General features: G+C 44.6%; 1 protein-coding gene across 4 annotated transcripts in view; it reads right to left on the bottom strand.

The window, feature by feature from the left end:
• Positions 1–27,736, bottom strand: part of pou2f2b (POU class 2 homeobox 2b) — a 57,252-nt gene that overhangs the window by 9,145 nt on the left and 20,371 nt on the right. For 2 of the 4 annotated variants that reach the window (XM_029503988.1, XM_029503990.1), the window contains exons 1-2: positions 4,724–4,843; positions 148–204 (exon numbers count right to left, since the gene is read on the bottom strand). In XM_029503988.1, coding sequence (XP_029359848.1) covers positions 148–204; positions 4,724–4,778 — 112 coding nt within the window. In that variant the 5' untranslated portion in view covers positions 4,779–4,843. Of the gene's footprint in view, positions 1–147; positions 205–4,411; positions 4,520–4,723; positions 4,844–27,736 lie in introns of those variants that run through there. The other 2 variants (XM_029503989.1, XM_029503991.1) reach the window with 2 other exon arrangements.

The raw sequence follows: 27,736 nt of genomic DNA, 5'->3' as shown, positions 1-27,736 counted from the left end.
GGGAGAGGAAAAAGTGAGAAATAGATTGTGTGTTCGAGCTCACATGCAGATATGCTGTCTGGCACGGATAACTTTTAATAATATGCAACATACATATATGTATATCTAAATATTCCATGTATGTGGATGTGTCTATTTCCATCTTACCCGTGCCCTCCAGCGGTGAGTCTTTCTCGACCTCTACTGGCTTTGACATCCTGATATCTAAAACAGGAAGACACGCACATAGACAGCAGTCACTCAGGCTGACTCTGAAATCTGAACGAGGATGATGGCAGAATGATCGACAATTATGAAGCAAATGATTGGAATGAGGATGGTGAGAGGTGAAGGAGGATGTCCAATGAGTTGATGTTTGATAGGCTGAGGCTATGGAGTGTTTTCAGGTCACACAGCGGGCCTACACACTGTAAACCAAATAATGTAGCTGAATCATCCACTGGTTGCATACAACTCACTTTCATTCACTCTTTCCAATTAGTGGTTTGACATAGAGTAGGCTGACCCAAAGTGCTTGCTTGTTCTAAATTTATCTCAAGGTGTTTATGTGGGAGGTCTGAGCTAAAAATGTCTCACGTTGTTTGTCATTCACTACAAGATCATATCACTTCCTGGTTGATACTGTTTTGGGACAGTCCCTATAGCAACAACGTAAATGGAAGGGCCAGTCTTAAAAATGTTAATTCAAGCAAAGAGAGCAATTTTGCACTGAGTACTGTAGGAAAGACGGGAATAAATCATCTGAGAGTGTGTGTGTGTGTGTGTGTGCCATTGTAGTAGCAGTAGTTTTGTTTTTGTTAATCATACAGTAGGTATCATGTCATTCTAAAAATCTTTTTATTTGTCTCAAACCACAAACTGTGACACAACTTTTTGTTGTCTCTCTTTCTCCCTCTCTTGTGACAAGCATGTGCATGCACAGACGAACACACATATACAGCTACTTCCCTTTTGTGAAAACATGCAAATCGGCCCAACGACCAGCTAATTATATCTGCCACCTGCATAATAAACCTTCAGTCTCCCTCCTCCTTTTTCTTTCTCTCTCACTCTCTCACCCCTCCACTAACACTTTTTTGTGATTTCTTCATCCTGTTGTTTCTCAGGTTTGAGGATCAGACAGCGCAGACATGACCTTGAAATGAAAACTTTTTATCACCTTGTTGCTGTGCTTCGATCATTATTACACACCAAATACAGAAAATACTCTTGACCTTCTGCAATGCCAAGAACAAAGTGGTCAAACATGATTTTCACCATTGGGGGGCAGCAGTGATGCGTGCAGACGATTACAATCCTGATCCATTGACCAGCACTGATCTAATGCCAGTTTTAATGCTCAGTCCAGTGCAGTGCTCATACAGACAAGAGCGCACAAATGAAATGTTTCAGTCCCTCATGAGAGACACAGAAACCCATTTGTTTCAGTGAAACAGATGTGAGAACAGCTGACTTTGGTGCATTCGGTGTCTTACGGGGGAAGGGGGAAGTGGTGAGCTCCACTCTGCTACCGGGCAGTTTATAACCTGGGGTTAGGGTGCCTCCACACACACACAGACACACAGACACACAAAGACTGACCACAGGGTTTCCCTCAAATCAATGGACTTCTGCAAAAAAAGGCTAAATTGGATTACTGAGTGTGTGAATGCAAATATATGGTTTATTTATTATTAGGGTCAGTTTATGGGTATTCCGGCATTACTTACAGCTCCTGTTCTATTCCTGGGTGGAAAAACTATTAGTAAAGTTAAAAAACAAGAAAAACTATCCAATGTTGCTCAATTTTTGGAGAAACTCCACCGTACTGTACTCGCATGCAAGTCGCCCCCTCCAGATGCATATATCTAAAACACTAATGAATGATGACACATTTCAATGTACACCAGAGTGAATAATAAACTGAAGATGACACTAACATGCTGTTAACGTACTTTGGACTATTTCATGCTCAGCAGGTAAAGTAACCAACACTAAATCCACCCAATAAGTGTTCAGGTTCCCAGACGTCAGTATTTTTGCGCTGCGCTGCCCGTTTACAGTGAAGGTGTGATCTGATTCATGTCCTACAGACTGTAGTATGATGGATAATGTGGTCAGTAATACAGTGGTGGGACAGTATATTAAGTTGCTGTGTCTTTTTCTCACTTCCCCTCACAACTTCCCCTTGTACTGGGTTGAACGCAGAGTGCTAAACCCAACACTTACTGTCAGTGAGGCTATTAATATTAGCTCTCTCACTCTCCCTTCAACTCTTTCTTTTCTCTGTCTTTTCATATCTTTGAACGTTGCTAGTCTTTGTTAGCACAGAACAGAGCAACATGTAATAAGTAGAGGGTTTTTTTCTTACAATTTGCAAGATATAATTAAATAAACACGATAACATGCTTTACCTCTTATTTTTTTTATTTTTACATGGGGTAGAAGACGTATTTACGGGTTAGGGTTAGAAACTTTTTTTTTTTTTTTTTTTTTTTTTTACTAAGTACAAACTTTAATTACTATGTTTCGTTCATCCACCATTAAGCTGTTAAAGCGTATGTTAATCTTACAGCAAAGATCAGGGATTATCTTTTAACCAAAGAGAGCAGTGTGGTACGTCGTATTCACTGTATCTTAAACAGACCAAATTTAATGCTGCATAATCCTGTGTTATGAATAAATGATGCAATAGAAAGGAACAAGGAACATCAGTGTTTGAGCGCAGTCTGGACTGTTTCTGTTATTCTCCTCTGGGTATTTTGGCTGACATGAAACTCCAATGCAACCAACCCGAACCCCCCTAACCAAACCCCCATGCTTCACCCCACTTCCTGATTCAGGACATAACCCCTTCACCAAGGGGTGCTGTCTGGGAACTGGAATGATCACACCAAATAACTACAGATTGCTCAAGGGTGCCAAATTTAATTGTAAAAAGACTTTCTACTTTAAAAGTGAATGCAGAAGAGCCAAGTAGCCATCTCAACATTATCGCTATCACTATGAAGAGGAACTGGTGAGCTGAAACAAATACTTCAAAACAAAGTGAGGAGTAGAACTAATAAATGAAGAATGAAAAGGATGACTTTAGGATAGCTCTGTAAACTTAAGAGGAAAATCGAAGTGTCGAGTGATAAGCTGAAGAAAAAATTCAGCATGGTCACATCAGCAGCAGCAGACTTACCATCAGGGCTGTGGTATTTCATCACAGTCCAAGCCAATGGTTTTGTGGCTTTTTTACCTCCTCAGCCCATTTTGTTTATCACACACAAAAAAATGTACTCGACTTCTAATGCTAAATATGAATAAATGCAAATATTTTTGAAATAAAGAGACGTGATTACGAACAAGCACATTCAGTAACAATATGATGTAATAAAATACTGCATACTTTAACAGGCCTGTGCTAATGAGAAACAGTTAACCTGTGTGCAGAAATGTGTTAGACTGTGTACCTTTTTTCCACTTAGCACTTGCACTTTGAGCAGATTAATAAGGTAAGTGAAGACTTAAGTGAAGACTACAAAATGTATTCAAATTGTGCGATGCCATTCTATAGACAAAGCCAGCTTAATATTCAACATTTATTCCCCTCTAATTCTGGTGTAGAATCATAAAAATACAAAGATGTCACTAATACACTTGATCTGAACAGAGTAGCCTAGAAAAGGTCGCAGCAGTGACCACATCATGAATCATATAAACGTGTAATTTTATAGGCATCATTTTAACATGCTATGCACAGAGATATGTGCTAATTTACATTTTACAAATTGATTCCTGATAAATTTGTGAGTCAGCTAACAGTACCCTGCTTTTCTCTGGGACTTGCCGCCAGTCAGCTGAGACAGTGTCTGTTACTTCTCACAGCCTGAGCTGCCCACCAATATTAGGACGAAAGGCTTCTGCTTTGTTTTCTTATCATTATTTAAACACTAAGAATGACAGTTATATCAGATGTTTCCTTTTTGAAGGAAAAAAAATAACTACTTTTACATCTGACTGCTTTGAAATGGACTTTGAATACAGACAGAATTTTTAATTCAAAAGCGGGACATCATAATCCTTGTAGCGCTGCCACCTTCAACACCCAAACAGTGTCACTGACACCAGGCGCACAGCAATAAAAACAAATCAGCTAAATATCTATAGATCGAACACAAACATATAGGTGCAGCTGTGTTTTCTGGAGAGAGAAAAAATTTTATAATATAGAAAAACATTAGGAAAGCACATAAACAGCAACAGGGATTTTCCTTCATTTCTATGTTCCAAAAGATATTTAAAAAAAAAAATAACCCTCTGCTGTCTACCCTGAATCTTTTTTAACATTCAGGATTCACTAAAAACACACAGACACACACACACACACACACACACACACACACACACACACTCATACACGCTATAGGCTGCCGAGGTGTCTGACCTTTCCCTCTGGCTGTGACAGGCGTCCACCCATCCATCCATCATCCCTCCATCCATTTCCATCTTTCTCTTCGTTCCAGCTCTCGCTTTTTGATGTTCTCTAATTAGCTGAGCTTCTTAGACCCGGTGGCATTAATCAACAGCATATACACAGTTCTCTTCACTCTCTCTCTCACACACACACACACACACACACACACACACACACACACACACACAAACACACACCGTTCCCTCTCTCTCACGTAAAGCTTAATTGGTTCTGGTAAATGAAGGCCAGCAGAAAGAGAGGGCTGCACAGACAGTCACTCACCTGGCAACCACATACTGGAGAAGTCCTTTGATGCTATTGCTGCTGTCTTGGTCATATCTGTGTCTGTGTGAGCGTGTGTGTATGCGCTGCGTTAAAGAAAACTCTCCCACTCTCTGACTATCTCTACCCAAAAAAGGAGGAGTGTATTAAACCATATGCGTGAAAGAAAACTCTCTCTCTCCCTCTCTTTCTCTCTCTCACACATGACACCCCAAGCCCCACCTCCCACATCCTGCAACATAACAGGAAGTCTCAAAAGAGTAGGAACTCGGCACAGAGCAGACAAAAACACAATACAAAAAAAAAAAAAAAAAAAAAAAAGACACTGAAAGGGGGACACATGAGAGTTAAAAGAGTGGGAGAATCTGAGTGAGCAAGTAGATTGAAGAGGTATGAGGTGAAAAAGAGGGGGATGACGGCTGCTGGTGGAAAGTGATGGCGTGGCTGGAAACAGCCACTCACACACACACACGCTCACTCAATCAGACACACCAGAGAAAAACAGCAGGCTTGAAATTCTGACCGAAGTGCGTGTGATGCATTTGTGTGATTTATGACCCCATCTACCATCAAAAAATCTCAAAAGCCCAGCTGATCGGAGTTTTTTCTTCAACACAAAGCTTTTTGTAACAGGTACATGTTGCCTGTTCTGTCGCACATGAGTCATGGCCGTGTCTCCTCTGTCACATCTGTGGTCACAGGGCAGCTAATCTTGAGTACATCAGTGGGCGTAAGATAGTGTGTTGAAGGAGGTCGACACCAACAAGAGAAGGTGTGAGACATCCTCAGCTAAGTTTAGCAGCCATAGCTCTAGTCTACCCCGAGCGGAAAGAAAAACTCTGTCAGAGTGCTCACTGTACCACTGACCATCCCACACTGTGGGATGCACACCACAGAAACCAACAGGAATCTCTACACGTGATGGATAGATGAGGCATTGGCGTGGAACATAACAGATGACCTAGATATGAGCCACTAAGAATGCCGCCCACCAAGATTAACAGACTAAGAAGCTCCTAAATAAGTGTCTAAGTGTCTAATCTAAGGTCACTGAATGATCTCAAGGAAGCAGAACAGTGTGCTTCAGCAAAAATGCTGCCTAGATTTTCAAATGTCAGTCGATGCGCTGCTCGAAGTGTAGGCCAAGGTGACCACAAGGTGGCACTCTTGATTCTCTAATCCTGAGAAGACCGGCTCACTGGCTGGAACTGGAGGGCAGAGTGAGAGCACTCCTCCCTCCCTTGTCCTTCTCCCTTGGTTTGAGTTCACTAATTCAAAAGCTAGCAGCAGCAGAGTTCCCAAGTTTAACCTTATAAATACTTTATGTGGTGATTTACAACAGCTCTATGTACTGCTGGATGTACGCTCACTAAGAAGTGCATATGGCACTGCACTTGAGGTCCTCTCCATTACACAGAGACATCTCCTTTTAAATCTGATCCCAAACACACACCTACACAGATTTATGAAATATAAATACATTTTCATAGAGGAAAATATCAGATCTGGATGCACATTGTTTATAATGTTCAGTAAAAAAGTTGATTTGGAGTTGGAACAACTGGTTGATTGATCAATTAGTTTGTGAATCAAAGGGAAATTAATCAGCTGATTTGAAGAAGCCACCTTTGACTTTAGAGCTTCTAAAGTGTATTTTTAAATATTGCTTAAATGACTGAGAACGCAATTGACAATTGATTGATCTGTCAAAGATAATAACGAGAGGTGAAGCTGAATTTGTTTCATCAGTTCTCATTCAGTTTTGTGGAGACAATAAAAAAAAAACAAAAAACAAAAAACAAAACAAAAAAAACAACCCACAGTTCCCTGAGATGAACCGACTCATGAAACAGACCTGATGCTTGAGACAAGTCTGCATCAGTTTTGCCAGTTTATTTTATGCGATAATGTTTTGGCCTGAGTCACAGCATGAGCAGACAGACTTGCTTGTCTACCTGTATGTGACCAGTGGAGCATGAGTGTGTGTGTAGGAGTGGACTAAGTGGTCAGCCTTTCCAAGGACAGCCACAGACTGCACGTTGGAGAGGGGGCGTTTTTCTGGGTCAGAGGTTGTCTGAGCAGCCCGGCTTTGGCCATGACCTTTGTCCGCACCCCAATCTACCCACATCACGATCAACGTATGTGTCTTTGTGTGCTGCTGTGTGTGTCTGTCAGTATATAACAGTGTATACATTTGTTTGAAGAGCTCTCATAGTTGCACTGGTGCATGCAAGTGTACTATGGTTATGTGTGTGTGTGTGTGTGTGTGTACTGTACAGTTCATGGACATGGGAAGCTTTGCTGCCCCAAGGAGGTCTTATCCTTGGTTACCATGGAGACCAGACCTAGCAACACTCAAGCTTCGCCACTTCGATGATGGGCCAAAGGCAAATGGCTCCAGTTGAAGTTGACATATGAATGCTACGGAAGAGAATGCGATATTGCATTAACACAGGAAGATGTATGGCCAAAATTTAACAATTGACTATGCAGATTGTGTTGTGGCCACTACTAAAAGTTAAATTTGTATCATATATAAATATATATGCGTGTGTGTGTGTGTGCGCACAATCTGATAGTTGTGCCCCAGGGAGGAGGATGGGGGAAGGTGGAGACCTCTAGAGCGCCATCAATCACTCCACTGTCAGAGAGGGAGAGGGAGAGGCAGGGAAGGAGGGTTGAGGGCTACTAAGGGACAGAAAAAGAGGAAAACTGAAGGAAAAACAGAAAGGAAAGAGTGATGGGAAGGAAGATGAGTGATAGAATGACAAGACTAAAAAGACTGGAAAAAGGATGTTAGCTGGGGGTGAGGAAGGTGGGAGGAAGATGGAGGGATGGAGACGTGGATGTGTCTATAATGGGCCATTGCAGGAACAGTTCTGAGGTCTCCAAACCTACTCAGTAACCCTCCACAGCTCGGCCCCACTATATCTAATGCAGCCTCAGGCCAGGAGCACACACTGGCTCTAATTCATATAATCCATCATATTCTTCCCCTTATAGAGAGGACAGAGCTCGGCTCAGTGATGGACCCACCAAGGCCTATGCACAGTCCGACGGCAAAACTCTATTCTACAAGATGAGAGATTTAAAATCCAGTCTAGTGTATGTGTGTGTATGTGTGTGCAGGTGTTGCCCCATGAGGAGTTTTCGGATTATAAACAGTAGGTCTAGCGGTGTGGAGACTACAGAGGTTGAGGTTTTGTATGAGAAGCAGCAGGGGCTAAAACACACTCTCACTGTTGGCTACCATGGGACCGATGCCATCTCACACAGACATGCCTACACCTTTACAACACCTATTCCTCTCCTGTCCTAATACAAGTCCATCACTCCTTCTCCTCTATCCTTCTCTCACACATTCTTCTCCTTTCTATATCATCTGGCAGCCGATGGGGAACCCAGCTCGTCTAGACAGACACTATTCTCTCCCACGGCGCAACCAAGGTTAAAACTCAAATCTTTTTCTTCACCCCTCTCACCCATCTTCTTTGGCTCTTGGCACAAGAGTGAAGGGTCTGCTGGGAGGGACTGTGGTGGCCTTCATTGACACTTTAGACCAAACTGTTCAGTTGCACTGACAAAACAGACTGTTTTGTTGGAATCAATTTCATATTTGTCCGAATTTAATTCCTGCAAGCGAGAATGCTTTGCTTATGGCAGCCTTCATGTTTTTGCGCTCGTGTCCTCCCTGCTTCACCTTGGCCTCTTCTTCACCTGCTGAGCCTCTTTTCCTTCAAACCCTCTCATCATCATCATCCCCGACTTCTTTTTCTAATGACCTTCCCCCTTTTCTTTCTCCAATGCAAACTTTCTCTTCTTCTCCTCTGCCTCTCTTTCACTCCCAGACCTGCTGGTCAGCAGCAGCTGTGACATCACTGGCCACTGTTCTCCGCTCGGATTGGACACTTGGCCACGTTGCCAGGCAACAGCAGTGAAAGGTCTCAGTGTGAGCGTGTGTGGCGTGCGCATGTATGTGTGTGTTTATGTCTGTTTATAGCTACGTGAGTGAAAGGTGTGTGAGCGATTTTCCTCGCCTTGCCCTTTATCTGTGCATGAAGAATGATCAGAACAGATCTACTTCAGTGCTTTATCTCAGATCAAAGCATGTAGATGATTGGGCTGCCTCACGACTCTCCTTCACCACAGAAGAAGAGGGATGTGTGTGCATTGCGTTAATGAAAAAGAAAGATGGTACGAGTGTGAGTATGTGTCAGTGTCTGCACTTGCGTCGAACCAAATTAATGTATATCTTTGTGCCGAATACGGGTATGTGTCTGTATGTTGTGTGTGTCTAAATTTGTGTGTGTGTGTGTGTATGTATGTGTGTGTAAGCCCCCGGGAGAGGGTGGTTATTGTATCTGACACAGCGGCTCTTTCTCGCGCCTCATATTTCTGGGCCGATCGATTCCTCTGACTCCCGACAAGACAATAATCGCACCTCCCTCTCTCACTCCATCACTACCATTATTACTGACCTCCCCAGGGAACGGACAGGGTGGAGGGAGGGAGAGAGGGATGAGGAAGGAAGGAAGGATGGAAGGAGGGAGGGAAGGAGGGAGGGAGGGAGGGAGGGAGGGTGAGGAATGAGAGGGGGACATAGAGTTGACAAAATGAGCCTCTGATGATGAAAAAGCAAAAAGGGACAATGCTGAAAATGAGACAGGCAGAGCTGGCCTGGAAAAGGAGCATGGGCAGGATTGAAAGGAAAAGAGACAGATAGGGAGAGTGAAAGTGAGGAAGTTGAGATAAGGTGATGGAGAAATAAGGTCCAAGGGAGAAAGGAGAGCAAGAAAAGTAGGGATGGGAGGTGATAAAGTGAGTGAAAGAATGAGAAAAAGCTGAAGCCTAACAGGAAAGGACAGGAAGGAGACCAAGGCATAGCTTTAAAGAAAAAAAAGAAAAGAAAATAGAAAGCAAGCAATATAGATCATTGCAAAAAAGAAAAGAGGACACAAGTGAAGGAGTGCAGAGAGACAGAAGGCCGAACGGAGGGACAATAACTGAGAGAATTAGAGGAGGAGAGATGAAGGATTCGCACTATCTTCTTCTAATAAAGGAGAGAATGAGAGACAGGGACCGGGGGAGGGAGATAGAGGGGGGGGGGGAGGGGTGGAGGTTAGACTGAGGTGAAAGACAGAGAGAGAGAAATATATAGGAACACATTCAACTCATAGACAAAAATGGATTTGTGCGCATGGACACACACACACACACACACACACACACACACACACACACACACACACACACACAGGCACAGAAGAAGTCAGTGCTCAGAAATATTATTAAATTGACAAGAGTACAATAGTTGATTGGCAGTCTGACTCCTGCACTGCCATTCAGGGGAGAAGAATGGAGACTGACAGACAAACATAATGCATGTACATCTGCAGTTTCACACAACAATCAACACAGCATGTAAAGATGTAGAGATACACACACACACATTCCAGCTTTTGTCTGTTTATGTGTGTGTGTGTGTGTGTGCGTTTGGTTGCGCCGTCACTGCTGTGTCTCAATGCTTTGAATCCAGATTACAATTAGAGTAATTGGCTCTCAATTCAAGCGATTTCTATTTGACCTGCTCACCCCTCTCTCTCTCTCTCTCTCTCACTCGGTCCCTTACTTGTCCCCACACATTTTGCCTCTTCCTCTAACCCCCATCCTCCTCATCAATATTCCTTCGCCTCCTCTCTACCTGTATCGCTTCATCCATCTTTCTTTGAGTGCAGGATTCTCTTAGTCCCAGTCTCCCCCCTTCATGCACACACTCAACACACTTTATCCTCAGCTATAACAGTCTTTCCTGTCTGTTTTCCATCCTTCCTACTCCCTGGCTGCTTTACTTCTTTTCCCCTCACACCCCTATTTTTGCCACTTTTCCTCCCCCTTTCAACCTTTCTCTCCCGGATAGTCAGAGAAAAAGGGTATCTATTGTATACTTTATTCATGTTGTATTTATTATGGAGAGATAGCTGCTCAGCGATACAGTCAGGGGGATGTATTGTGCATTTGGGGAAAGAGGTGAAAGAGCGATAGATAAAAAGAAGGAGGTAAGGAAAAAGGGTGATAGAGGTGGTGGTGGTGATGGTGATGGTGTGTTGGGGAGGTGGTGGTGAAGCGAATGAGGAGGAGGAGGAGGGGGTTAGGAAATTGGTCTGGCTAGCGGAACAGCTTTTCACCTCTCTCTCTCTCTCTCTCTCTCCCTCTCTTTTCTCTCCCTCTCTCTATTCTGCTTTGTATTCTGCAGAGATGACAGGGGGAAAGCTTTATTGCTCCGAGTTTGTATCGATCGGGGCCCCTCTAAGGGGGGAGGCCGGAGGACGCACTGAGCAGGCCCTTTCTCAACGACTGTGGCTCCAACAACCTGCCCCCCTTCTCCTCCGCCCCACCACCCCCCAAAACCCTCCTCTTGGCTGCGAGCTGACTCTGAAATTCAAATTCAAGGCTCTTATTCTCAAAGGTTAGGAGAGGGAGAGCACAGGAAAGCAAGAGAGAAAGAGAGACAGAGAGATTGAATGAAAGAGAGACAGTGGTGTCTGGCTTCTTCTCCTGACTGAAGCCCTGAATGGAGTTGGGATCTGATAAGCAGAGCACAAATACAAACAAGGGCCGAAATAGAAAAATAAAAGGGAAAATGGCCATGAGGAATAAATGAGCCCCCATCCTCTTCATTTCATCTTCATCTTTCCATCTCCTATCCTTTCTCACTGACCGTCTCCGCTCCTGTCCTCGTCCCTACGGTTCTCCATTTTTTCCTAAGGTGAGAATGATTTCGTTGACAGGTGAGGAATGAGCTGGGTCTGAATGTACATGCATGTCCTTGTTAGAGGGACACAAGGAGAGCGGGGATCCGCAAGAGAAAAGAGAAAAGATTCCATTTGGGTCACACTTTATATAACGCTAACTCTATTACTGCAAAATAAAATCAGCTCTTCAAAAATCAGAGGGTTAAAATAACACATCATCTGCCACTTCAGGCTTCTTTTCTCACCTCTTCTGTTTGACAAGCATTATATAAAAAGGGGGCAAGACCCAATGTCAAAGCCACAGCCAACTGACCAAATAAACGCCCATGTGCGCGCACACACACACATTCAAGACAGGCTGTTTATCGCTTAATGGCATGCACAGCACTGCAGCGAGGCTGAGGAGAAGAACAGATTGTCCATCAGGGGGTTACAGGGTTCAAGTCCATGACCAGAGGGCTTGAGGAAGGTTAGGGGGTTGTAGGTTCAACTCCCAGGGGGCAAGGAGGATCCCTGCTGTCTCCCGTCCAACCCGAGCCCACCCCCGACTTAAACATCCTCCAGGACAATACACCCTTCCCTCCTCCCATCTTTTCTCCTCTCCATCCCACTGCTGGCCCTTTTAAGCCCTGCTTAGTCTGATCACACACGTGTAAATCGGAGGCTTGCCTCCAGTCTTTGATTGTCTCAGATGTATACACGCATGTGCCATAGGTGTACATGAACAAACAATAACACACACACACACAGACACACACCCACATGCAATCATACAGATAAGTCATGATGCACAAACATATTCATACCCCAATACACTCTAACAAGCCAAATACAAATGCTTTGCTCTTGTTATTTTGTGTTTTCTCATATTAGAGCAAATAATTTTATTTTGACCTACATCATGATTGAAACTGCTTCTGCCTTTTCTAACTCCATCTCACTTTCTCCTCGCGTGGAAAGGACCAAAGAGAAACATGGCGCCGCCTGAGCTATCAGTTGCTGCAGATGTGAGATATTTGTGTAAACATTGGATACATATACTGTATAAATATTGCCACTGATATTGCTTGTGTGGTTTACGTGTAGTTTCAGATTGAGTTCAGTGATAGAGTATACATCGGAGACTCAAGCTGGGTGCTACACGTCTGATTCATGGAAGAATCCTGACACCGGCATATATGTGCACAAATGCACAAACCTGCACACCCACAGGCGCACACACACACACACACACACAGATAGATATATAACATACAATGACCTGCAGGCCTAGAGCCTGCCTTGTTGGCCAGATGCATTATTAAACACACAGGATTTCATATGTAGAGGCAGAATATGAATGCTTCACTGGATCCTAAACTCGGTTGTTCACTCTGGCCTCAGCTTCTTTTTTGAAACTCTAACTTACTTTACATTGAGGTACATTAGGTACATTATTTATTTAATGTCATCCTCCAATTCTTATTTATTTTTTTTTTTTTTTACATGAAAGGATCAAACTTGTCATATTTTGTATAGATTTAGACGCTATTTGTACTGATTTGCCAATTTTAGTAGTATAAGTTGGGCTCTTTTGTTGGCCAGCGATATCTGCCAACCCAGATGCCAACTCATTTTGGTGATGACAGGGCAAAGGCAAGATGGTTTATGTCTAACATCACCCTCCAGACAAGCGTTTGAGTCATTGCAGAAAGCCAGTGTAACCAGGCAAAAACCACTGGATCCACTGATTAACCAAAAGGCCTTCGCATGAGGGGCGGTCGAACAACAACTAAACCGCAACATGAGCGTTGTGTGTGTTTACATCTGTAGGGCGGGTGGCCCAGGCCCCGACTCTCACGGTAATCGATGAACGAGGGAGGAAAGGGAGGCAGCGGGCGAGGCAGGGATGTGTGTAAGGGGGGAGGGCGGGTGGGAGAAAATCGGTAAAGAAAGCAGGTTATCTCCCGTCATTAGGGGAGGGGGAATCCCTGTCTGGAGGGGTGGTGAGGGCGGGGCGGGTGAGGAGGGGTGAGGGAAGACTGGGGTTCATTGATAAAAAGCGGGAGAAGGAGGGAGAGGGGAGAAGGGGAGACTATGTTTGGCATCAAGAGAGAGCAGACAATTATCTGTATTGATTAGAACGGCCCAGTACTGTGAAGACTGAGAAAACTATGACTGGATCAATAGAGAGAGAGGGAGGGAGGAAAAGAGAGGGAGAGAGAGAGTTAGAGGATAGACAGACCAATAGAGAGAAACAAACGACAGAGATAAAAGAAACATATAATGACAAACATCGTTTATGGTGCAAAGCAAAGTCAAAGACCCAAGGTGGCATTAACCATAAGAGGAGAGTTTGGAGGGGGGGGGGGCAGGAAGAGTCAATGAAAGGAAAAGGAGATATATTACACTGTTGATGTCATTACTCTTTATCATTGATTTGTCAGCACAACCACAGAGTTCATTCAACAAACCCACCAGTGCCCTCCCATCAACACAGCACACAGCTAAGCAGAGAGAGAGGGAGCACGGCGAAAAAAAGACATTAACTAAATACACATCGAATGACCACAACAAAACCACTGAGAATGGTGAGAGCAGACAAACCTGGCAACTCAAAGAAAGCAAGCTGTCAGCTGGGTCAACAACAAAAGGGAAAGAGCATAGATTTAGTGAAAGAACTGAGAACCATGTTTTATTCCAATAAAACTTAACAGGGTGCACAGTCAAATACTTTTCAAGTTTAAGTTAGACTTCCACGGTTTTTGGGTCCAAAGAGGATCAGCTACTTCCTCTAGCCGCGTTGACGTTGGCTTCCTGCTGTAGGATGTTTTATAGGATTTGGTCACAACGGGGCTACCTTAAATCAGCCTGTATACGGAAATAAGAGCCAAGTTCTTTATCAAAATAAAACCATAGTGTCAAATTCACGATTGGTGATTTTTTCGAGGATTTGATATTTATCATATTTGAACAAAGATTTATGAAGAAAGACATAGAAACAAACAGGGTGTATGTGAGGATGTCAGGAGGGAACATTCGCTTGGTGTGAGGCTTCTTTTTGTCAGCAAAAAAACCTCAAAATGGTCGACTAAAGCTGGAACAAAAGGCACACAGAAGGAAACCAGAGAGTGAAAACCTGTGTTGAGTGAAAACATCCTGTTAGCACACACACATTAATCCCTAATCAGACCCCTTTGAGTATGTGTGCAAGTACCCACTCACCACACTTAAGGTAACTTACATTTCATGAAGTCCTTGGCTGTATTTCCCAGGCAACCCAGACCTACATATACACATACACACATCCACACACACGCCAACATAGGGGACCGCATCTGTCATTCCTTAGTTTATTGAACATTACAAGATGATAGAATTCAGCCTCCTATTCTCTTGATATATTTTGACACTGAAGAGGAACGTATTGTCAGAAAAGGTTTATACAAAAGCAAACAAATAGATGAAAAAACATAAACTCTGAATGGGCGAGCCAGGCTGGATATTGAGGAAACCTTTGGTAAGGGCAGAAAATGTCAGGTTTGACAAATGACCTTTTAAACATGGAGCAGATGTAGAGAGTCATGTACACTGTGGACAGAGGGCTGCTCAACTGTTTGTCTCTTAACAGCAACTGAAAAGAGAATTGTCACTGTTTCATACTGTTGAAATAAAACATTGACATGACTATAACTTTAAATCAAAACCTGAAATGAACCAAAGCAATTCCTATATCAAAGGCGGATTTTATTCTGCCGACTTTCAGATGTATCATATGGCCACAGAGATAGGAACAAAATGTGAGAAAGGCGGTTTGTGAAGTACATGCACGGAGAGAAAGGTATATTTAAAAAGATGAAAAGAAGCATCAAGAAAGAAATTGTGGGAGGGGAGGAGCAGGACACGAATTAACGGTGTAAAGTTATGCACGCATGACATCACTGGACCCTTCCTCCAGCCCTTGGGAATCGGCACCTTGGAAACGGTCGCTAAGGGAAATGAGAGAGGGAGAGGAGAGAGATAGAGTGATGGGTGTGTGTTGGGGGGGGTAGAAAAAAAGGCAGCTAATGAAACACTGAATTTATCCTTAGTAAGAAGTCATGTGGTCAGGGAAAATGTTCATTCCCTAACAAACCAGCACAGCCCATTCAGCAAATGGGTCACCTCTGCTCATAAAGGGTGAAAAAGCAAGCTCCATCACAGCTGAAGCCTGCATTGTCCTCCTCCCCCATATACTCTGACCTCTCATCCACTCCAGTCATTTAGGGAAGGGAGATTTAGTGCAGCACCAGTGCAGCCTGATGGTAAAAACTGGCACATGATAGAGAGGCAGAGATGGCCTTGGGTCTCTGGTTTAACACATGGAGAAATATTGATGGAAAAACATGTTGATGGACCAAGAGAATCCTGGTATAGTGGGATGTTGGCTGTTAATGTATGTGGGTGCTTGGAGGTCATTTCAACCATGAAGCTAGAAACTTGGTAAGTGGATTGAAGAAACTGAAGTTAGCGCACAACACCCACTTTGGTCTTTTGAGGTGTTGGAGAAACCAACACATATGCCCACGCCCATAGGAAAGAACTGCTGTGCCATTCTGACCTCTGAAAACTCATCCCAGCAGACAGCGCAATGTCCAAACTCACACACACGTAGCAGCTGAATGGATGCACTTTGCCTCTTTCTTCTCCATTTGACCAGTAAACAAGTCATCCTCTGCCTCTAACTTCAGTGCCTGATCAAAATTAGTGCATGCCATCGTCACAACAAATAGCTACAAAAACAAAAATATAAACATATTTTGCATCACCAAAGTCCTGCAAAGTTTATGCACTTTATAAACACCTATATTCTACATGCAGCATATTTGCAAAGCAGAATGATATATAGATCAAAGGCTTAGATTTGGTATGCATGCATGATATGTGATCAATATCTGTTGCTGAATAAAACATGCTGCTGGCTTTTGACAGGCCGATTTGAAATGGAGATACTATGCTAATACAAAAGGCTTTGGTGAGATTGGCCCTGAACCCTCCACATACCAGCAGTTCACATTTAGACGGTCTCACCTGCACTCTCCATAATGCATGAGCTGCCTGAATATATATCACCCCCTGCATAGCTCACGCTCACTCACACTCACAGACGGACAGACACACTACCACTTGCACAACAGCGCATGAACACACTACTGTGACACGGGCACAGACACACAAGACAGCCTTGCTTGCACAAATGAACACAGTCTCACGCTGGCCACCACTGCGGAACCCAAAACAAACATGACACACAATCCATGGTGAGAATCTGATATCATACATGCAGAAGAAATGAAATATATAACAACAAATGATGGGTTTATTTTATGTCGCCTACAGTACCTCTTGGCACCCTTCAATGGTCTATTTTCTGTTATGGGCAGAATTTTTGCTATTAGAACAACGTAACTTAAAAGTTTGATTACTGTAAGACATGTAGGGGCCACAGTCAGAAAAAAAAAAAAAAAAAACCCGACAACAGTGTGTTTCTTCTTTGATCAAGCAGTGTGAGACATACAGGCAGTGCTTAATCAAAACACTGGCAAGCCATCCTGAACTTCTAGGCTTTCAGTAGCAGGAAACAGGGTCAGGGTTGCTGAACAGCTCAGTGTGAACTGCTCCGGAGGTTTGTGTGTGTGCGACAGCCTGTGCATGTGTATGGGTTGGCTGTCTGTTTGTCAGAGGCCATGTCGACAATGTTTGTGGGCTGCCAATTAACACACCCACACACACACACACACATGCATGCATGCATGCACACGCACACAGTTTTTGAAAGGTAGAGTGAAATGAACTGAGGAGTGAAGAATGGAAAGCCCAAAAAGTACGGACAGGTGAACAGAAGATCATCCTGTAGGGAGCGTTGTAGCTGAGCAGATTATGATTTACACGACATTACGTTGTTGTCATAGGCCAAAGTAAATACGCATTTACAGGCTACTCTGTCTGCGTTAGAAGACAACTGAATTTACTTCAGGCTCTCGCTGCCTCTTTGCCTCTGCTGGTCTTTAACCTTGGCCTCTGGTGCTTCTGCCTATCGCAATGAAGTCGCCCCTCCTCCTTCTCTTTACCTATCCCTCCCTCTCTCGCGTCTTCCTCCACCTCCTTCTTCTTCTCCACCTCCTCTGTCTCTCTCTGTCCCCCAGGCACCACTGTTGTCCACTGTTCCACTCATTCATAGTAAACACTATTGATTTTCAGCAGGGAAAATAAAAAAAAAAGGCCATGAATTTTAATGCCCCTATCTGTCCCCTTCTCCATCTCTTCCTACACCCCCCCCATCCCTGTCTCTCCCTTCCCTTCACCCCCAATCCTTCCACCACCACCACCACCACCCCTTCCTTCCTGAGGGGAGGATAAAGAGATGGGGATCATGTGTGTATATATGTGTGTGTGTGTATTCCGTATGTGTGAGTGTAAGTTGGTGGTATGGGGAGGGGGGTTGCATTTCTCATTTCCCAGCTGTGCCTCTCTCACACAACCCCCCCCCCCCCCCCGCTCGTCCAATTCACCCCCTATCTACAGCTCTCCTTCTCCCCATTCTGTCCTCCTCTCTGCCGTCTTACTCCTCATCCCTCTGTTGCTCCCCTCTTCTCTTCCCACAGGCTTCAACTCTGGGGAGTGGAAGCAAATGACACTCTTCTCTCACACACACACACACACACACACACACACACACACACACACACACACACACACACACAAGTGATACAACTTTCTTGTGCATGGTCAAGGCCAAGGCACAAGGAAAATACCTGGTATACAAACACATAAACACACACACAGGCACATATTCATACATCATCATCAGCAAAGTGGTCAATAGTCAAATTTAAATTTTCTTCCATCTCACTAACTTCCTTTTCCTTGTATATACAGCTAATATATTAAATATATAGCTTCAAACATCCCCCTTCCCCCACCCCCTCTTTCCTACATCCGTTGCCCAGCCTCTCTCTTCTACTCTGTGTATTGATTTTGCTATAAGTGGTGTCCCGGTTGCGACAGGTTAGCACAGACAGACAAAGGCAGACTTCATCAACCAGCGTTAAACACAGGAGCCACGTCCTCAATAATCACTCCATCACACAAAAGACGAGAGGGAGAGGGGAGAGGAGTGTGTAGCAAGTATTGACGAATAGCAAGAAGTAGAACAGAACGGAGGGAAGAAAAAAGTGTATTTTCAAGGTTGCCTTTTTGTTTATTTAATTTATAGGAAACACTGGGAGATCGTAGACCTGAATTATGCTTTATTTTGGATTTTACAGACGAAGGTTCATGCATACACACATGAACAAACTTGACTGAAACTTCAGAATCCAATTCCTACTTCTTTGTTTTATTTGTTTTGTTTTTTTTCCAGTGAAAAACTCAACTCATTTAAACGTATTAACAGTTTTTATGGACTAATTTTAGTTCATTACTTTTATTGAGGGATGCTTCACATTTTGTGTGTTTGGAGTTTTTTGATTTGTGCTAAAAGAAGAATTTTTGGAATAACCTCATTATAAGAGCTGGTCTGAATTCATGTGTTTCTGTGTGTGTATGAATGTGCTCATTTGTATGTGTGTGTGTGTGTGTGCATGTATCTATTTGTGCACGCAGACAGTTTTCATCTCCACTTAATCTCCTGCTCCTAATTCAGAGTGTACATTGAGCCGCCTAATAGGATGGGACTGGAGCGCCTGCTGCAGCTCTAGCTAGCTAGCCGCTAATGAGAGGGCCGCCACAGACTGAGAATCAAAGCGCTTCATCAGCACTCCTAATTACTGTAAACCTTGTTAGCTGGCTGGATAGATAACATCTGCTCTCGCTAACGAAGTATATCCATATATAAGACAGATCAGCTCTGTCGTGTCCAAAAGTGAATCAAATACTGTGCTGCTACCACACCCAGTGATTTCATTGTTCTAGTCTGTGTTGCAATAGTAATTACAGCGGTGGGAATGGTGGTGGTGGTGGGGGGGAGAACATACAGGTTCATGTTCAAATCTATTTACATTTTAATGACAATCGATGCACCTTCTACCTATTAAAGGTGGTTGGTTACAGAGGTCCGATTGAAAAGCTTGTGATTCTTAACAGATCACTGAAGTCTGATGGTGCTAATGTTGCCCATCTATGAAGCAGCAGGTGTGTGGACAGCAGGTTTCCATGTAGCTCTTTCTGTTTGCCTGCTCACCCCCTCTCCTTCACTGATCAAAGTACTTCCTTTACCCCCCTTTCCCTCAACCACCAGCACCTTCTGCTGTTCCTCTCTTCCTCCTGCACCTCCCCTGGCCTCCACCTTCTCCCCCAATCATAATTTGACTGATGATTACACTTGTCACTCAAGGCAGCATGTGGCCAATTAGTCAGAGGGGAATGGCAGTGAGGGGAGGGGCAGGCAAGTTGTGACGAAGGGGGTAGATGGCAGGAAATTTAGGTTACAACTTTTCACCACTTGCTCCTGTCAGGTAATCTTTTTCGGCTCTTAGCTGTGGGAGAAACAAATACACGTTTCACTTCAATTTTCCTTAAGAGACTCAAGAAACATCTAAGAGCTCTCTTTCTTTACCTCTTCCTGATGGCTCAGCCTTGTCTCGCACTCTCTTGGCCACTTCAGTATCTCTCCATGTTCCAGGGTAATCACAGACTCATTTAAAGTCACTTTTGTACACTACCTCTGACTGGTGGTTGAGAGTGCGACCACAGACTAGGCTTTTATGGGCCTTAATGTGTCCTGCAGACACTTTGGCAACCAGGCTGCTGCTGCTGAAGATGTGAGGAGACTGAGATGGACGGAGAGAGGAAAAGACTGAGGGAGAGAACAGGACACACAAGGCCAATAACCATGGCGACTTAACGAGGCTGAAAAAAGGAGGAACGAAAGAGGATGAAAGAGGAGGGAGGGAGAGGGACGTACACGGCAAAATAGACAAAACACGGGCGCGTCAAAGGAACAAGGAGAGAGAGGTCACTTAGTCAGTCCTTCGCGCCCCCCCGCCCCCCAACCACCTCTCTGCGTCTCCTCCCTTGTCGCCTTTACAAACAGACAAAGGGACAGAGGGGTGCAGTCCTTGTAGAGAAAAAGGAGGGGTTTACCTCCCGCCCCCAAATATTTACAAGCAACCACTGAATATAGTTGACATGAATACATGGAAGTGGGAAGAGAGCCCAACTGGGGAGGTATATGAGCTTTTAATGTGTCTGTTCAAAAATGCTAACTTGGACTGGGAAAAAAATGATTTTAATATTTCTTTAAGTTTAAAATCCGTTACACAAAATTACATATGAAGTCTAAATACATGATATTTTAATATCCATGCTTTTGTTTTCAGAAGCGCTGAGAAAAAGAGATGGACTATGCACTTATAAAAGAAAGGTACGAAAGATTGCACCAGAGAATGAGAGGGAGAAGAGGTGGTGGAATAAGACAGATTAATTTCAGAACAGAGTGCTCCTGCAGAGAGAAAGATGGAGAGCAGGAAGGATAGAGGGGATAAAGAAAGGAGAAAATACTGGGAAGAGAAAGGGAGGCGGGAGATTAAACATGTATTCAACTCTCTCAAAGAGCTGAGCTGCTTTTGGAGAGTCTCTGCTTTGTATGTGTGTCTATATGAGAGAGCATGTGTGTTTGTGTGTGCGTGCGCGTGTGTGGGCACACTCCAGTGAATGCATTTGCAATGATGTGACATTGTTTATAGCAGACATGTTCGCTGCCTCCGCCTCAAAGCCTGATCAGTAAGCACTCTCATCCACCCTCACTCTGAAGGACAGCAGTGGAACCCTAAAGGTTAACAAGAGCCCTTCATTACCATAAATCTTATCAGGTAAATGAAATGGGGAGAAGGACCCCTGATTTAGTCATCTGCTCTGTTGGGCTAAGGGGAGACACCCAATCAAACCCCTAGATTTTATTGGTCTTTTTTATTATCTAAATGTACTGGCACATGAGCGGGGTGGCAGAGGTGACAGCCTGCGGCAATCAACAACAAAGAAGACAGCTGCTGGCAAAAACACATTGTTGGTCTGTTTATGAGTCCACAGTCATCTCGGCGGATAGACTGCCAGACCCTGGACATTTTGCTTCAAAGAAATTCCTGAAGCTTTGGTCCGAATGACCAGGGGAATGGAGGGTGCCTGCATCTCAGCCTCCGCACTGATGTTTGAATGGATTCTGCAAAAAAAAATGCACTAAAATCAGCTAACCAATTGTTCCTTATGGTCAGCAGGAGCTCAAAGGCTTGTTTTGACTGCCTAGTCTGATGTGGGTGATTGGCTCCATGTGGTGAAGCCAGTCCTGATAACAGCCAGGCCACCACTGACCGACGGTCCACACACACACTCAGAGCTCCCCCATGTAGAGGTCGAGAACTCTCGAGTTATCTGTATGTACATCATCATCACGTTATTGAGGCAGTGAGAGGGGGAGGTAACAAGAAACACAGAAAGAGGTATAAATCAATAGCCAGGATGGAGTCGGGTGGTTTGTATGTGTTTGTTTCTGCTGATATGGTGATTAACTGCCCACACACCTACAAACTAACACACACACACACACACATCATTTATTCCTTTGTGTTTGTGTGTTCTCCAGGTGATAGGTCTGATTAAGTGGCCTGCTCGCCCGGCCTCTGATTAGAACTAATGCTGGGCTGTATTTTACTGGACACGGTGAGCAACTGCACAAAATAATTCCTCTGATTGTGAGTCTGTGAACGTACATGTGCCGATCCGATGACATCGCACGCAGAAAATGTGTTCAGAACTAATGGATAGCCTGTAGATGAATGTGTTTGCATTATTTTCTTGTCATTTCCTGTTGTGCATGTGTCAAAGTGTCTTCGTTGGAGTGTGCACACTTAAAAGCATTCGTGAAAAGGTCATTGGTGAGAGAGCATGTGGGTGAGCATGTATATAGGTGTATGGTTTTGGTTATTAATACGCTAATGGCTGATGAGGGTGTGCTGTTTGTGTGTGTGTATGTGTGTGTGTGAGAGAGAGAGAGAGAGAGTCCTCATCTGCACTGTTCTCTGGAAGAAACTCAATACCACTCACTGCTGCTAATGAGCAATGGGACCTCATCAGCATTAATACTACATTAGTCTCAGACAGCACACACATCAGTGCACACACATATATCCACACACTATATATAAATACAACCTACTGGCGCATGTGCACACCTGTGCAAATCCATAAAAAGGTAAACAGTTAATAGGATTAAAAGGAATTTTCAAACCCTGCAGCAACACAAATAACACGCGTTATCATCAGACACTTAGAGACTGGATTTGGTTGCTTTAATCCGAAACCATGTAACAGGCTTAATCCCCATGTGCTATAAATCAATTTTAAGAGAATATTGTCACCCGAAGCACTTAATTATAAAATTGCATTGTTACATGCTCACAAATTTCAAAATATCATCATAAACAAAGCTGATCTCGTGCAAAATGATTTACTGGTGAGTTTCGTTTGGGTTTTTTTTTTTTTTTAGTTATATTTTAATATGTCGGCAGTTTCACTGTGCAAATGCAGCCATCAAACAAATGTCACTGCCACAGCTGCTTTTGGCCGTGTCACATTATCAAAGTGTGTCAGGGGTATCTACAGGAGTCTAATACACACAAATAGACAGAGCGATAGCCCATCAGCTCCTGAAGCATTTTGCCATCGGCCTGCTGCATTCAGAACTCCATAGCTGGCTCATATACTGCAATCTAATTCTACTACCACAGGAAGAGAGAGACAAGAGAGAGAGAAAGAGACAGAGAGAGAGAGAGAGAGAATTGTATTGTGACAGGGGGCAGAAGGGAGTGGGAGGGAAAGGGAAAAGAAGAAGAGAGAGAGGGCTACAGAGAAGGAGTGAGGTAGCTTAATGCAATAAAGCATGTAGTATTGACATCTTTCTCGTGTCTATTGATTCCCCATTATGTTGCTAACAAACCCAGGTTGACATTTTGTCATTTGCAATCATGTTAACACTGCGACTTGCACGCTCCCCTCCACAAACCGATCTATACCTACACACACTCGTTTGCACATGTGCTCATGCTTGTGCACACACACATACGCACTCCTCATTTTCTCACACACAAAGTAAATGCGTAAGCACATGCATGGCCTGACATCATGTAGCAATCAACGGCATGTGCCAGCAGCCTGGCCACATGTAGAATGTTTTGAAAGTCGTCAGGAAGCAGAGGGTGCGAGCTCTAGCCATGATGATTTATGGACTCAGACTAAACATTTTATTGGAACACACTGTGGGTAATACAAACATCAGATAGGCCCTTCGTGATCAGGAAATGTGATGACAAACACAAATCAATAACCGTATTGTTACATGTTCCTCTGTCTGGTTTGCAGAGACAGAAATAATCATGAAGGTTAAAAATCAGAGATGTGCGTGTATAAGGACGTGTCTGAGAAAGAGAGACAGTTTAAGATAGGAGAAGGTAATTAATGGTGCGTAAAAGAAAGTGCATAGCTGAGATTAACTGAATCTATGTGTGTGACAGAGGGAGAGACAGCAAGAGAAAGGGAGAAACGAAAAAGCAGTCTCCTTGATGTCCCATCCTATCATATCATATCATATCAAGCCCTGCGCTGTGTGGGAAACCCGTGGTTTCTCCTCTATGTCCCATTAAACTTTAATACACCAGTTAATGCTGATGGCTTCACAAACCACTTTACTACACGTACACACAAATAGTAGCCCTGAACTACATGTTCACAGACACAATGCCATTAAAAATAGAACAAAACCAGGATCAGGTAGAGCAGCTCGCTATCCAGGTGGAAAACAGCCTAACACGTTTGTTTTATGCTATATGATGTCTATCTGTTTTATGACAACGTGTGTGTCTCTGTCTGTGTGTGAGCCCCCACAGGGACTGTGCATGAGTGCTTGAGGCCTGTTGTAACATGAAAGAGAATGAAAACACAGGGGGCAGAGACGGGTCAGGTGGGGCTGAGTCAAACACTCCTGATGTGACCTCTCACCTTGCAGAGAGCTCAAATTCAGAGGAGTCAAGGATCTGCCGCCAGTCAAAGAGACAAGTCAACAGAGAGCTTGAGTCAAGAGCCATCCGCCTAAGTGTCTGTGCGCTCACACACACACACACACACACACACACACACACACACACACACACACACACACACACAGGTATTAAAATGTCCTGGCGGCACTACCAGCCAAGGTTAGGAAAGTCAGATTAGAGCTCAAGGGCACATTCCAACCACGGAACAAGACAGCAACTGAAAGCATCTCTGTTGTGTGTCAACTTTGAATATTTTGTGTATTAATGTTTCCTCAATGCCCAATTGTTGTAGAAATGTCAGTTTGATCCCTCTAAGTTTGAAAAGGACTGCGCCTTGTAGGCCACTGTGTTATCAAAATGGAATAAAATCAGCATCGCATCGTGAATCACTGTTGGCTCCATCTCAGGCTTCCAGCAGCCTGTGTACACATCCCATCACTCTGCTGCTTATTCAGATGCCGGCCCTGCAGCATAATGGCTCATCCATGGTTTACCCTCACCTCTCAAGTTCAAACTAGGTTTTCCTCTCCCTCCTCGTTTTTCACTCTGTCATTTATTCTTACTTTCACTCGCCTTTCTCTCTCTTTCTCTTTCCATTTTTTTTTTTTTTATCTCATTCTGACATTCGCCATTTTTCAACGTGCAGAGCGCGAAAACTCCTCCCCGGTCCACGCCCCCCCCCCCCCCCCACCGTGTGTATATCTCCGGAGATATGGTGGGTAACAGGCACCTCTCATCCCTCCCTTCTCATTTTCCCCCCTCCATCACCTATCCCGTCACTGTCACATGCTCCGCACTGTTGACTGAGTATTTGGAGTAAGGTGAAGCATGGCAGCTCTGAAATCAAATGGGCTTGAACTGATGTGGAAATGAGGGGGCAGTCGTGCACTGGAGGGGGGAGGGGGGGGGGGGGCCCTGGCCCTTAAAGAGCCCATCTACCGGTTAAGGTGCACCCCAGCCACATTTATGTTATGGCACACGCATGTATTAATGAACTATTTGAAATGGAATATAATATAATAGTTTAGTGTTTTCAATCACTTTTCTGCACTCTGCAGTTCTTCAGAGTGCACATAAGCTACAAATCGTTCCCCCTCCAAAGATTTCGGGGGGGGGGGCAGCTGTTGCACGTTTGAGAAACAGTCAAAGCTGGACTGAGCTGGAACTCAGTGGCAAACTGAGGCCGGCCCGGCTGCTCCCACCATGCGCTCCTTTATTCCGCTCCATCGCAGATGAAACGCAGACGGCGCCTCGGTCCCAGCCAGAACCCCCCCACCCCCACCCCCACCCCGACCTCCACTCCTCCCCTCCGTGACTCCACAATCCGTCCGCTTCCAGCCGTGTAGCAGCCAAGCAGCAACGGGACAGAGAGATGGAGTCACTGGAAGTCCATTCCCACTGAGTGTTTACAAAGATGCGGGTCCCGCTGCCCCCGACCAACCCGGCGGTGCGGGGCAGCGAGCAGATGTGTCGGACCACATCAGACTCACAAACACAACAAATACACGAACAAAAGCACGATGAAACAAAGTGGGACATTTATTTAGAAAAGAGAAAATAACGGTGTTTTCTCCCGCCTCTCTTTGAGTCCTACTCCTCCGTGTACCTACTCTCTCCGTCTATCTCCCTCTCTCCCTGCTTCCACCGGCCCAGGAATCGATCTCCGCAGGATCGATAAGTTGGCATGAATATTCCCTGCCTGCCGAGAGTCTAGTTGGGGAGAGACGGAGGCTCAGGCTCAGGCGCAGGCAGTGGAGGAGAGGGGAAGGATGGGGACGGAGACGGGAGAGAAAAAAAACACCCGGAGAAAAGAGCACACAGGCGGCGAGGAAACCAGCGAACACACGGGCGGACCGGTGGCGCATCGCTCCACACAACCGGACAGCAAATGTGGATATTTTATGCAGTTAATTTTCAATCAGTCTGGACACTCTCGGAAAAAGCCTCTTTAATTTAATCAGCCGCCCCGCGAGTGTTAAAGGAGTGTTAAGCCTGCAGAAGGAGCCGGAGTGTGTGTGCGGGGTGTAGGTGGGTGTGTGCGCCGACAGCTCTCCGCGCTGCAAGTGCATCGGCACCGAGCAAGGCGGGGCGGGTCTGCATGGCTGACCGACATGGAGGAGGTGTAGCAGGGAGAAGAGAGAGGAAAAAAAAAACATGTCTTACCGGAGTTGGAGCGGAGAGCCAGAGGGGACTTGAGACGCCAGGCGTTGAGGTCAGGGGCAGTTCTCTGAAACACGAACGGCACCGGCAAGGGAACAAACATGATCTTCCTCCGGCTTCTTGTTTTGATGCGAATAATCTGACAGAAGTACTGTAATAAGCTCTGTCCTCTTCTGAAGCCTCGGTTTCTTCGCCCGCTTCTCTGATAGACAGCTTTGGGGGAATATTTGGTGTGGAGAGCTCACAACGTCGGCCGTTAGGTGTGTACTCATGTAGCCCAGCTGCGCACTTTTATTTACATTTGTGGATGTCGACTGGTGGCCGGCATTAGTTTTGGCGTAAATGTGCATAGAACATAGATGTAGGATGGTCCCTTGAGTGCAGCAGTTAGTCTACAGTCCAGACTAACACACAGACGGATGGAGCGGAGATCACAGCTCACTTCTACAGACTACAGGAAAAAAGTTGTGTTATAATTACAGGCCTATTGGAGTAGCTGTATCATAAAAGGCTGTTTGTCACCTGCCTGTCGCTGATGCACCTGCGTCTCTGTTACCTTTGCACTGCTAAAGCGATCTCCTTGAGTAAACATAGAGGCCCCGGAGCGTATTTTCAGCTCTCACTCCTCAGCAGTAATGTTTTCCTATAAGGTGTGAAAAGGCATGAGAACAGTCGCTAGCCTGCTCCTGTAGCATCGGCGACCCGGCTTCTGAGCTTTGGTTTTCGTTTTGCAATTGAAAAGAGCACGATAAATTCTTATACATAGAAAGAGACGAGACAGTGAAAAAAGGCCAGCGGAGTTATTATAAAGTCTTATTTGGATTTGTGTAATATTTGGTTTGATCTATTGTATTTGGTCTCTAGCTGCACGCGCTCCCTCTCCTCTCCCCTTTGCATGAAGGCTACATATAAAGACATTCAGCCGCTCGTGCAGAGCAGCGAGCACATTTAAAACAGCTTCATTCAAGGCGATCATCAAGAAATAAATTAACTATTTGGAGGGGGGGGGGGGGGGGGGGGGGGTGCACGCGGGCGCGCACACACACACGCAC

This window comes from Echeneis naucrates, chromosome 6, assembly GCF_900963305.1.
Source record: "Echeneis naucrates chromosome 6, fEcheNa1.1, whole genome shotgun sequence".
NCBI lineage: Eukaryota > Metazoa > Chordata > Actinopteri > Carangiformes > Echeneidae > Echeneis > Echeneis naucrates.
Note: the sequence above shows the minus strand (reverse complement) of the source record. Positions and strands in the feature narration are given on the sequence as shown.